The sequence below is a fragment of the Cadophora gregata genome (genome assembly GCF_030347475.1).
Source record: "Cadophora gregata isolate MNR1 chromosome Unknown scaffold_16, whole genome shotgun sequence".
NCBI lineage: Eukaryota > Fungi > Ascomycota > Leotiomycetes > Helotiales > Ploettnerulaceae > Cadophora > Cadophora gregata.
This window is the reverse complement of record NW_026695939.1, coordinates 253,726-266,614: the sequence shown is the minus strand read 5'-3', so window position 1 is coordinate 266,614 and position 12,889 is coordinate 253,726. Positions and strand designations below refer to the sequence as shown.

General features: G+C 49.0%; 5 protein-coding genes across 5 annotated transcripts; 3 read left to right on the top strand and 2 right to left on the bottom strand.

Annotated features, from left to right (window-relative positions):
• Positions 1-21: 21 nt before the first annotated feature.
• FGAOX3 (Chanoclavine-I aldehyde reductase fgaOx3) lies at positions 22-1,295 on the bottom strand. The gene has a single exon (XM_058498744.1). It carries the CDS (start codon positions 1,208-1,210, stop codon positions 95-97), a length of 1,116 nt encoding a protein of 371 aa, XP_058351009.1. The 5' UTR covers positions 1,211-1,295; the 3' UTR covers positions 22-94.
• A 2,155-nt stretch (positions 1,296-3,450) lies between these two features.
• ONS95_005339 (uncharacterized protein) lies at positions 3,451-4,836 on the top strand (the record flags this gene model as incomplete). The annotated part of the gene is made up of 2 exons (XM_058498743.1): positions 3,451-4,041; positions 4,111-4,836. The coding sequence occupies 2 exons, from the start codon at positions 3,451-3,453 to the stop codon at positions 4,834-4,836; spliced, it is 1,317 nt and encodes a 438-aa protein (XP_058351008.1).
• A 434-nt stretch (positions 4,837-5,270) lies between these two features.
• ONS95_005338 (uncharacterized protein) lies at positions 5,271-7,243 on the top strand (the record flags this gene model as incomplete). The annotated part of the gene is made up of 2 exons (XM_058498742.1): positions 5,271-5,966; positions 6,044-7,243. Exons 1-2 carry the CDS (start codon positions 5,394-5,396, stop codon positions 7,241-7,243), a joined length of 1,773 nt encoding a protein of 590 aa, XP_058351007.1. The 5' UTR covers positions 5,271-5,393.
• A 636-nt stretch (positions 7,244-7,879) lies between these two features.
• On the top strand, positions 7,880-11,019 carry ONS95_005337 (uncharacterized protein; the record flags this gene model as incomplete). The annotated part of the gene is made up of 2 exons (XM_058498741.1): positions 7,880-8,319; positions 8,370-11,019. 2 exons carry the CDS (start codon positions 7,880-7,882, stop codon positions 11,017-11,019), a joined length of 3,090 nt encoding a protein of 1,029 aa, XP_058351006.1.
• A 432-nt stretch (positions 11,020-11,451) lies between these two features.
• Positions 11,452-12,556, bottom strand: ONS95_005336 (uncharacterized protein; the record flags this gene model as incomplete). The annotated part of the gene is made up of 2 exons (XM_058498740.1): positions 11,452-12,134; positions 12,160-12,556. 2 exons carry the CDS (start codon positions 12,554-12,556, stop codon positions 11,452-11,454), a joined length of 1,080 nt encoding a protein of 359 aa, XP_058351005.1.
• Positions 12,557-12,889: the final 333 nt, after the last annotated feature.

The following is a 12,889-nucleotide window of genomic DNA, read 5'->3' as shown; positions in this document are numbered from 1 at the left end:
GGGCAATGCTACAAACAATGAGCTCAAGTGAATTTCTCTATGGTATTCGGTCTATCGGTCTATTCTAAAAGGTCTCTCTCTCTCTCTCCATCATCTACAACTTCGGCGCCTGCGCCTCAAATTCCTTGCTAAACGGCCAAGTAATATACCCCTCTTTCTGACCCTTGTTGTAGAACTTCTCTCTATCATACGGCGTGAAATCAATCCCCTTCTCAACTCTAAACACCAAATCCGGGTTCGAAATGAAATATCTTCCGAAAACGACAAGCACGTTCTTGTCTTTGTACTCCTCATCAGCAGCCCTTCTGGCAGAGTCCTGCTTGAAACCACCAGCGATCAAGACTGGGCTCTGATTGTCCCAGAGATCAAGCAAGAAGTCGATCTTCTCCGTGGTCTCCACATCAGCGTTTCCAGATATCCTCGACTCAACGACGTGGATATACGCCAACTTCAGCTTCTTCAGCTCCTGCGCTAGATACGAGAATTGCGGCTTGGGATCCTTCATCTTCATGCCCTGGAACGTCGAGAAGGGACTGAGACGAATACCAGTCCTGTCGGCACCAACAGCTTCAACAACAGCCTTCGCAACCTCAATGCCAAACCTGGCTCTCTTCTCCACACTTCCACCCCAAGCATCCGTCCTGTTATTGGAATTATCTTGCGTGAACTGATCAACCAGATACCCATTTGCACCATGAATCTCCACGCCATCAAAGCCAGCCTCTATCGAGTTCTTCGCCGCCTGAGCATACAGCCCAATATACTCCTTGATCTCCTCCTCCGTCAACGGCGTGGGTGTAGCGCCGCCCTCAAAAGGAACATTATCAGAGCTCTTGACTTCGGCATCTTGTCCCAACTCCTTCTTCAGCTGTCCGGGATCGGCTGCACGACCCAAGGCCCAGAGTTGCAGGTAGATGAACGAGCCCCTTGCGTGGACGGCATCGGTCACTTTCTTCCATGAAGCGATCTGCTCTTCTGAATAGATGCCAGGTGCGTTTCCGTACCCGCCTGCTTTGGGAGCGATGAATGTAGCTTCGGTGATCAGGAGTGTGCCTGGTACGGAACCTCTTTGTGCGTAGTATTCGGGGACGAAAGGTAGGGGAACATGGGCGGCGTCTGCACGGAATCGAGTGAGTGGTGCGAGAACAATGCGGTTCTGTAGCTCCACCTTGCCTAGTTTGAGAGGCTTGAAGAGGTTGGAGGACGACATGGTGCTGTGGGTAGATATGCGGAGGGGTAGGGGTGTAGAGGGGTAGTTGGTAAGATGAATGAGAGGACAATTGCAATTGAGAAAATGGTATGAAGAAAAGCTAACCTACCTGTGGAGGGATGAAGCTATATGTACCTACCCACTATGCTTCTGGCGCCATCTCCTGGCGTCCAGGATGGATGGCGTGCCCATCGTCAATGCAGCGGCTCCTACGACTGAGTCGCTGGTTGATTGTTCAGCAGCCAGAATTATAAGGCTTGACGTCGGAGAAACCCCAAGCCACCAAAGTCCCTTCGGAGATGCTTAGTAATTGGAAAACGCAACAAATCCACGAATAAAACACGGTTTTCTCTTTCGGCAAAATTCAGATCAGGGCAGAAGTAGATTCTGCGATGATGAGAAATCATCGAGAAACTGCAAATCGCTGGAGATATTTGTGGTGATGATGACGTGGGAGGCACGCAGAAAACTCGGCAAGCTTTCATCAGCGACCCCTGACCTACAGTAGCAAGTTGCCTCGGCTGTGGTGAAAAGGACCAATCAAGGTATCCTCCCTCGCCTCCTCTCTTTGCTTCCACGCGTCAGAAAGTTAAATCTTGGTCCGGGAATCTTATTCGGACGACATTCTACTTCCGCGTCAATCTTTGAGCCAGGGTGGATTCTGTACAGTCTTTTTTATCGGCTCTAGCGGGTAAGGTAAAGATGGTGAAAATAAGCAGAAGGATATCGATATTTCTGTTCCCCTCAACAAGGTTTCGCTGTAAGGTCCTCGTATTCATTCATGTCCTTGAGATTCATTGCGTACGCTGTGCCTCTTTATTCCACCGCTTCCAACCTGGTTTCGCTCACTATGTTCAATCTGTCAAGTGTTGGACACCTAAGCTGATCCCACTTATCGAGACCCGCTCTACAACAGGAATCCTTGGGCCTCACCAAGAGAGCTCTGAGCAGCGTTGTACTTTGGTTATATTCCCATGTCTGTATAGTTGTGACAGGAATGAGAGCAAGGTTCAGGTTTCCCGGTGCTTCGAGCATCTGAAAAGAACCCAGGTAAGAACATAAAAGAGTCCCTTCTCCATGTCAAAAGTTCCATCTCCCACTTACTTAGCAGCAGTGATAGTCCGTTTGACGCCTGCTGAGTGAGATTGGAGGAGATGATTATTGATATGAAAGAGTCTTGTGATGGGATGTTGCGGATTCTCCGATGAAGGAGAGTCATGGTGGGAGTGTGATAGATTGGTGACTTGGTAGGTATTTGATGGAAATGCTGTGATTAATAAGTGAGTGAATCGCTGTTGCCAAAAATTTCCATTATCTGTCTAACAATTAGACCGTGAAGAATCCCAATCTCTCGCTCGGTCCCTTCGACATTGGGAACCAGCAGTTGGAGTTTCTGGTCTGTGACTAAGTCTTCATGGAATCGAAATATATCTCATGAAGTATCAAGCACAAAAGGATGTCTGCTGGTCTAATGTTTATATCGTCCGCCGAGATACTGTAATGGCCTGGAATGAACTTGATCATAATCTCGTGGACACTGGGGAAGTCAAAAGGAGACATAGGTAAGAAGTAGTCATTTGTGAAGTATCAGAAACCAGTAACTATTTGTAGTCTTGGAGGCCTCAAAAATACTTAAGAGTTAAGTATGATATAACCGCGAGCTGCTTTCACTGATAATTGATGTCCTCCAGCTACAAAACGGAACAGTGTTGTCAATAACAAGCGACAGTCACCAGTTGCAACCCTACTGGAGATCTCTCGTATCCTATTCGCCCGGAGATATCTGCCAATCATTTTGCCCCCCGTAAATTACCGTTCTCGGCAGTGCTAACAAGGCGCACTCCTCTTGGCTCGCTTGGCCCGGTCACTTTTCCCCGTATTCACGCCCAAAATCGTACCTGAAACAAAATTTGGTGTCGCCCTGGACTCTTGTTAGACCTTTGTAGTACAGCCAGCACCTTAGCCGTACCACTTGGTCACTCCCTTCCTTCCCCTTATTTTCTCCACACTCTCTGCATTCTTCCTCTCCTAATTCTCACACCGCGCGAGCCGTCTGGGACAAGTTCCGAAGTTTGTTTATCAACTCCACGCAGCTCAGCGTGGCTTTTGAGTTCTTCACCCTTGTCTGCACGAGGTTTAGGCTTGAGATGGATTGGATGAGCGACGAGGCTTCCCCTGAACACATGAACTAGCCTCTCTTCCCCACAACGCCACCTCATCGCATCCCGTCCTTCCAAAAAATGATCCTCACATCTCGATCTTTACGGCGGAAATACTTTCGACCCAAACCTCTGTTGTTGACTCTTGCATTCCTCTTCCTCCTCGATGCATTCTCACTCATCTCGTCGCGGCCGGTTCCGATCAGGCGATCCTCTCTTCCAGCTCACCTGAAAGATCAGAAGATATTCATTGCGTCCATGTTCCGGAACTCTGAGTACATGCTTCGTTTGTACTATAATGATCGCCTTATAGATCTGATACAGCATTTGGGACCGCAAAATGTGTTTGTGTCGATCATCGAGTCTGGGTCGCAGGAGGATACGAAAGGAGCGCTGAAAGAGCTCAAGGGGAAATTAGATGCTCTGGGGGTGACGCATAAAATTTCTCTGGGAATGAATGTCACTGAGCAGATGGAATCGATAAAGAAGGTTCCTAAGGAGGGAGAAGATAGGACTGGGTGGATCTTCACGGGCAGAGGAGAGCCGGGGTGGGAAGTACGACGCATCCCTTATTTGGCAGCGTTGAGAAATCAAGCTATGGAGCCACTGGCAGAGATGAGAGATAGCAGGAAGTTCGACAGAATTCTCTGGATCAACGACGTGGTCTTCTCAGTGAGTTCATGAAATCTGACATCACGTGATCTTCGATTCTGTGTCTTGCTAACTGGCCTGGTCTCACAGACAGAAGATGTCACCACACTCCTTTCTACCAGAGACGGAGCTTACGCCGCAGCATGTGCCTTAGACATCTCCAGCGACCCACAAATCTACTACGACACATTTGCCCTCCGCGACAGCAGCGGCTTCAAAACCGCCTCCCAGCGCTACCCCTACTTTTTCTCCCCACTCTCTCGCCAAAGTCTGTATCAGAATCTCCCCGTTCCCGTCTCCTCCTGCTGGAATGGCCTCATCTCCCTCGACGCCGCCCCATTCTACGCCTCACCACCCCTTAAGTTCCGCGGCATCTCCGACTCCCTTGCCAAAGAACACCTCGAGGGCTCAGAATGCTGTCTCATCCACGCCGACAATCCACTCCGCCAAGAGAAAGGCGTCTGGATGAACCCTAACGTGCGAGTTGCATATAGAGCAGGGCCGTATTCTAGGGTGAATGGCGGTATGGAGATCAAGAGTTCGATCGCCAACGAGAATACCGGGATTCCCGGTGGCGATGGGAGTTTCTGGCCGGGCGGGTTCGAGGTCGTTAGGGGTGCTTGGGCGAATAGATGGGCGAGGTGGGTGACGCAGGTGAAGATTTGGAGTGAGAATAAGATGGTGCTGGGAAGGGTTCAGACGTGGGTTGAGAAGGGGAGGAAGCTGGATCCGCCCGAGACACGATTTGAGCCTGGGATGGAGTGCTTGGTTAATGAGATGCAGGTGCTTTATCAGAATGGGTGGAAGCATGTCTAGATTTGGTCTTTTTGATTTTAGTTGGCTATGTTTTGGCCTGGGAAACTGCATGGCGTGGCGTACAAAAGGGATTAAGTTCCATATTGGGATTGCAGAGCCATGGGCCAGAGGCCTTGGGCTGGTTATGAGATATTTTGTAACATTAAGGAAGAGCAGATACCCATAGAATTCTCTGTCACCCAATTCATCCAGAAGTAAACATCGCCTTACTACCGCCAATCACATGATGCTCGTCCTATGACGGTCTTCATTCTATCCCCATACTTGAACGAAGCAGCTTTATTATCATAGTTATGATATTAGTTGGTCAATCCTGTAAGTTATTACGGCCTACGCTCCGGTCTTCTAAAATAAAATCAGTCAACAATGCATGATCACATGACAACAAAGCCTTCGCTAAACATTTTCGCGATTTCATCCTCATTCTTGTTGCATCCTCATGAACCTTTTAGGATAATGTAACCTCCCCAGGCCAACAATCATATAAGATTCCAAGGCTCTACACGTCATTTAGCCACTCAACATTTTATATCCACCCTTGGAGCAACCCCCTCGAAATGTCAAATCAGAAATCCATCAGCGACTCCAAAAATGTGCACCACATATCAACCCTCAAAGTAAACAACACCCACCAAATCACCACCCCATACGGCACCGGCCTTGCCGCATCCTCACCCTTCCCCCCCGGCTCCCTCATCACCAAACTCCCCAACCCCAATCTCCTCCTCATCGAAAACGACAGTCTCCAAACCACCTGCTCCTTCTGCATCTCTGAACAACCATCCCTAAAACGCTGCGGCGGATGTAAAATCCCATATTACTGTTCCACAGCATGTCAGAACTCCCATTGGAGAGAGAGTCACAGTCGGGAATGTAAGGTGTTGAAGGGTTTGCAGGGGTTACCGCCTACGGCTGTGAGGGCGTTGATTGTGATGTTGTTGAGGAAGGGTGGGGAGGTGGATGCTGGTGAGGGGGAGGAGAGGGATTGGAAGGGTCTGGAGAGTCATGTGGGGGAGTTGAAGGGCGATATGAAGAGGTGGGAGGAGATTGTACTGCAGGCGAGGGCGGGGGTGGAGTTTACGAAGGCTGGGGCGGGGAGGATGGAGGATGCTATGAGGTGGCTTTGTGTTGTAAGTCTACTAACTTATCCATTATTTTACACGTGCTTTCTGTTGTCCTTGTTTCGAAGCTGACCTCTCACATATAGCTATCAACAAATGCCTTCCGCATTACCCTCCCAGACAACACGCCGGTAGGATTGTGCTTCTCACCCACCCTCGCACGTGCAAACCACTCTTGTACACCAAACGCGTTTATAGTCTTCGACTCCCGCAATGTCTCACTCCGAGCTCTACGACCAATCAAGAAAGATGAGGAAATCTTCATCTCGTATATCGACCCGACGGAATCTCTCGCGAAGCGCCAATCGACACTGAAGCAACGTTACTTCTTCACTTGCAAGTGTGCAAGATGTGAAGACCATGTGAATGCCTATAAGCACTTTCTCCGCTGCCAGAAGGATGATGCGATTGGGAATGAGGTCGAGAAGACAACGAGGACGGATGTTCTTTATTCGCACCAAGAAGCCTTGAAAACAGCCGAGCACTGTCTATCAACACTCAAGCAGAATCCCACCCTCACATCCACCCTCACATCTCTCGCCACATCCTCAAAACCACTCACTCTCCTCCAACAGAACCACACTTCATCCCTCCTCACGGCACTCAAATCCCTCTCCGCGCTCACCACCCACGGGGTCTTCGCTCTCCTACCCTTCCCCGAACTCCTCCACGACCTCTATCTATCCTACATCTCCACTCAAACCCAATCCCAATCCTTCACCGCCGCCCTCCTCACCCTCCTCTTCCTCTTCCTCAACTGCGACATCTTCATATATCCACAGCCCCACCACCCCGTCCGCGTCGTACGGCTCTACACCATCGCCAAACTACTGAAACACATAGCATCTCTCACACCAACGGAACTCCTCCAGGATATCTCGAATATGCGAACCACAACAGCAGCACCTTCATCTTCACGAACATCCCCATCACAAGCCTCAGATCTCCAACTCAAAGACAACATCGCAAAAGCATTTCAAGGAATCGACCTCATCAACGCTTTTCACGTCCTGATCATCGTGGTATGGAGTGAAGCACGCCAGAGCCATGGGGAGGAAAGTGTGTTTGTGAGGGAGGTTGAGGCGGAGATTAGGGATGTGGAGGAGGTGCAGAGGGTGAGGGGGGGTATGGGGGAGGTGTTGAGGAGGTGGATGGTAGCGGGTAGGGATGGAGGGGATGTGGGTGTGGGTGTGGGTGAGCGGGGGAGGAAGGAGGCGGAGAGGGTGGGGAGGGAGATTAGAGGGTTAGGGGGGTTGATGGGTGGGATTTTGGGGGGTGGGGGTTGATGAGATGGAAATATCTTTTACGGATCGTTTTGTGCGAGTTCATGGAGAGTATAATGAGGTGTGCTGTACCATACACGCAAACTCATGGCATTTAGGAGTGGAATGGTCGGAGTGCATGGTATAGTTGCTTGGACTTGTTCCAGGCATCCAGACAGGTTCATAGGTATGCCATATCTACTTTACATTCACTTCTAACTGCATCTGCTTCATGCTGGCGTCCCTCGCACACAGATGACAAGAAGCTTTAAAGCTCGGAGCTGGGAGGTGTGTTTCCAAGGTTCGCGTTTGGCCAATTAGATCTTCCCTGCAGCTTCGAAGATGAGGCAATAGAGCGATTATCGTACCAATCAACAGATCCATAAGCCTCACCTTGTACGACACAGATCATGTCCAGCCGCACAGCCAGCGCAACACGCAGCAAGGCTCGTAAGGAGAAGGCAGCTTTCCGAGTAGATAATTGCAACGAGCTTAGAAGATAACCACATTCCAAGATGCCAGCCAACATGCATGATACTTGATGCGCAATCGCCCATGAAGACAGAAGTTGGCATTTTTTGACTTGAGCCGCGCCGTCCCAAGCCTTCAGAATATTGCAGCATTGCGACAGCGGGCTCATGCCCCCGCCGGGCTGATCCAATGGATCCTCTCACTGCTTTATCGCTTGCTAGCAATATAATCCAGCTGATCGACTTCACGAGCCGCGTTGTCTCGAACTGTCGGGGCATATACAAATCTGCGGACGGGGCGCTCCCTGAACATCGTGATCTCGAGCTTGTTACAGAAGACATACAACGCCTCAGCAAGCGTCTCGCAGAAAAATGTGGGGCGTCTAAGATGGAACAAGAGCAGAATCAATCACTTAGAGCCTTATCCGAGGCATGTATCAGCGTGTCGAATGAGATCCTACAATACCTGGATAAGCACAAGGTTGAAGGAGGCACACCTGGACAGAGAAAGTGGAGGAGCTTCAGAGAATCTCTAGAGACGGTGTGGAGTAAGAAAGACTTGGAAGGTCTTGCATCTAGGTTAAATCATCTCAATGCCGAGATGAGCCTACATATTTTGGTCGCTTTCAAGTCAGCATACCCTATTCGGCCCATCCAGGCTGTATTAACAATTTATTTAGGGAACAGTTTGATCTCGAAGCTATCCGGAATTCACGAAGGTTCGAATGGCTTGATTACAACACAAAATACATGGTCAAGGAATTGTCGCAAAATCGGTTGGTGCTCGATGATAAGCTCGATAAACAGGCTGCGGAAGAACAGCATGCGAAGACTCGGCAAATTATCATCGACGCTGTGAGACACTACTTGCAGGATGAGTCGAAGCGGGCAAAGCCAGTTGAGAAGCTGAATAACTTCGATATGTTGGGGGAAGAGATTCTTGAAAAGAACGATCATGTCTATGACCAGCCCGAAGAGGACGACTTTCACTCAACTTTCAAAGAAAGACAGGAGCGAAAGCAAAAACTGCTGGAAGAGAAGGCAGAAGCGGTGAGAATTGGTTTGGAAAAGATGCGGATTAAATGCGAAGTCGAGTTCAGGCGGTCGATTCTGGCTAGTCTGACATATCCCACAACGGACAACCGATCATTGGCAATTCCTGATGCTCACACACAGACTTTTGACTGGATTTTTGGCGAAGCATTTGCAGATGAAACTCCGTGGAGTAGTTTCCGACAATGGCTAACAAAAGGCTCTGGTATCTATTGGATTAATGGCAAAGCGGGTTCTGGGAAGTCGACACTCATGCGCCATATATCTAGGGATCCAAGAACAAGATCCATGCTACAGAAATGGAGCAATGACGAGAACGATGTGACAGTAGCAGATTTCTTCTTTTGGAACGGCGGGGGATCGGATCAATCCTCTCAGCTAGGCTTGCTGAGAGCTGTCGTATATAAAATTCTCTCGAAAAATGAGAAGCTGGTTCCTGTCCTCTTCCCCACTCGATATCAAAACTTCCCGGACTCTTTAATCGAAGATTACGAGTTTCAACATATACTCACATCCGAGAGACACCACCGTTGGACAATTCTTGAATTGAAGCAGGCTTTCCAGCGCCTCTTGCGAGAAGATTTTGGGTATCTTTGTTTGTTCATAGACGGACTCGACGAGTACTCCGGAGATCCAATAGATACAATAACGTGGTTCAAGTCCACTATATCTCGAAAAATTAAGATCTGCATATCCAGTCGCCCATGGGTGGTGTTTGAAGAAGCATTCTCCTATTGTCCTCAATTGAAGCTCCAGGATTTGACCAGAGGGGACATCGAGACCTACATCAACGATACATTGTGCAGAAACAAGAAAATGAAGGAGCTCTACATCTCAGAAGCCCTTGAAGCGCCCCGACTAGTTCAAGAGATAATTGCCAAAGCATCTGGCGTGTTCCTGTGGGTCAGACTGGTTGTCACATCTCTTCTTCGAGGATTGATGAATCGCGACAAAATCAGGGACCTTCAACGGAGACTGGATCTTTTGCCAGATGAGTTGGAAGCTCTTTTCACGTACATGCTCAAATTGGTTGAGCCAATCTACTTACAGGAAGGCTCTCAGATTTTGCAAATCATGCTCATGTACCAACATATATCAACCCTTCTTCATGAGGATCACCCTCAGGGAGACGGACTTTCCGCCATCGAACTCTCCTTAACCTTTAATTCAAATGAACACGAGGTCATTCAAAGTCAAGTTCAGTTGATGCCAGATACTGAGGTTGCCGATCGAGTTGACGACGTTGACTGTCGTCTCAAAGTGCGCTGCGCAGGTCTTCTGGAGATACCTAGCTATTGGCAACGTGACTCCTGTCCACACACGGGCAGGATATTCTCTACAAAGATTGGTGGCGCACGTATTCAGTGGCTTCATCGGACAGTGAAAGACTTTCTGGAAACCGATGGTGGCAGACAAATGCTACAGGAGAACACGCTTGATGAGACAAAGAAGCGTTTCAGTCCATGTCAAGCCTTATTATATGCAAGCATACTGCACCTGAAGCGCTGGTATGGGAATATACCCGTGATTTCTGGCGTCCACCCAATGGCAGGTCTCGTTGCTCGATCGATGGCAACGGCTTATCAAACAGAGATTGAAACCTCTCAACCACAACTACAAGTCCTTGAAGAATTCGACAGAACGGTTCAGCAATTGCTTTTAGGCTCGGGATCTGTGGACTGTCATTGGGTGCAACAGCAGTATCGCGAGGAGAAAATGTATGACTTCGTTTCGCTTACTGAGAAGTACAATTTAAAGCATTTCATTTGCGCAAAACTCCTTGAAAGCGCGGACAAGCCCGTGGAAATTTCAATAAATCCAAAAGCGCCTTACTTGAGCTACCTTGACTGGTCAAAACCCGCGCACTTCCCACTACCAGAGGCGTCGTATTCATACCTCTCCAAGAACAGGAAACTATTGTCGATAATGCTTCGGAAGGGATGTGATCCCAATATGCCGTGTGGCGACGAGAGATCGGGATGGCACCAAGCCCTACAAGCACTACTTGAGCAATCTCCAATCCGAGACGAAGGAGCTGCGTGGATTTCTATTGTCGAGTCATTTCTAAAGCACCATGCTGACCCACGAACAAGTTTGATTTTGGATGGTCACGCGCACAGCCCTCGCACCATTGTCATGAATGCGTTCTCAAGAGACTTCCCAAGCGCATGCGACTCTTTGTTAACTATGATGCCAGCACCCAAAGTGCAAGCAAAGCCACGTCGAATGGCTGGATCATGGCTGACTCGTACATTCTCTCGGCGACGTGTAGGTTAAGCTTGAATCACAGGACACATGTATATTTTACCTCTTCCGAATTGCACATGGCAGCAATATAACACGTTATTTCTGCACACCAACTTGAAAACGCTGGATTTGTAGTTCCCCAGGAGTATCGGATGCTGAGTAGGTTAATTTCACCCACCTGAATCCGATGTCTGTGTCTTTATGATGCTTCTCCCGCCACCCAGCACTTCCTAGCAACCATCATAGGTGAGCATAACTTCACAGCCATCGTCTCCGCTTTTTGACTTCAACGGCATTCTTCCACTCCCCAACCCTAACACCTTCAATCACAACCGGATTCTCATGCCTCAGCCCCGACTCATCACCAAGTGCAACAAGAGCAGGAAAAAGTGTACTACATGCACGACAATCCAATTAGTCTCGTGTGCACAATATGACAACGTGGATAAAAGATTTCTGTATTCACACTTGTCCGTCAGCAACGAAATCTTCAGCTTCATCATCATCCACCAGAACCGAGAACGGCGCAAGCGTACGCTCTCTCACCACACCCTCATCATCCAATCGAGCCTTTCCCCCGCTATATCTCTGCGAGAAACCGACTTTCCACGGCCGAAGATCTCGCTGCATGCCAAACCCAAGCACGGCAGCAATACCCACGCATCGCTCCAACTCACCATCATCCATCTCAACAAATGGTTGTAGGAGATCTCTCACCAGGGAAACAAGTCTCTCCCCAGCACCAGGATTAATCGCCGGTTCTCCTAGATCATCAATCAAAGATTCGTGCACACGCACAGGCTCTTTGCACGACAGGAAGCTTAAATACACTCTCGTCTTCTCCCACGCCCAGCACCGGAACTCGTCGAATTCATTACCGTCGACTGCATGTGCTGTTCTGACCAGTGCGGGGGAGAGAAGACTCCATGATGGCGAGGCGTGGAGGGAGATTTTTGTGCATATGATCCAGGAGAGGAGAGCTCTCAATGCGTAATCACGATTTTCTTGAGTGGGGGTCTTGAAGTCGGGATTCGAGGTGTTGGAGTTGAGTGAGTTCGTCGGCGGTGTATGGGTATGAGTGGGTGTCGAGGAGGGCTTGGAAATCCAAGGGGGTTGAAGGGGGCAGAGATTTCCAGGAAATGTTGCTTGCGAAATTTTGGAGTGAAATACGTAAGTCATTGAATCGGGTCAGGATGTAAGATGATTTGAAGTCTTGAATCAGGTTGAACTCTCTGCGGGAGTACTCTTTTGGTTGGGGCGTCCAGTTATCAGCGTACGTCGGTGGGAAAGCAACCGAGCGGTTTCGGATCGCGGACGATTCGTGAGCAGTGGCAGAGACAGAAACTGAGTTGTTGTTGCTGACAGCCGTAGCATTCAAATATGGCTGTTGTAACGCTCCTGGAACGTCAGGAACACCGGCCCTTTCAGCGAGATTGACGTCTTGCGGTGCGATGACTTGGCGTTTTTCTTTCCATATGAAGACCAGCCATGTGGTGATTGCGCTGAGTACTGCAGACAGGATCACCACCGGAGGTAGTACTGCCGCAAAGATACGATCGTTCACCATAATGTTGATTCGAGATAGTGAGCACGAAGAGATGAGTGGTTGGAAGAACGGGTTTATGTTTGACGTAGATGGGAGGGATCTGGGAACGAGCTCAAGTAGGGTGAGGATGTTGATGATTGATATTTGCTTGATTGCTTTTCCACGGTTGTGACTCAAGTTGGGGTAGATAAACCAGCGGGCATACTCTATATGTGAATCTGATATGCTGTGAGATTGAGTTTATTGGACGGAGTGAATGAATTACGTACTCTGCGCTGTTGTGTACAGGCTCGTAGATGCATCACCGAAGGACAGTGAATAGAACTCGCAGGGCAAGCCAAATTCTGCTCATTT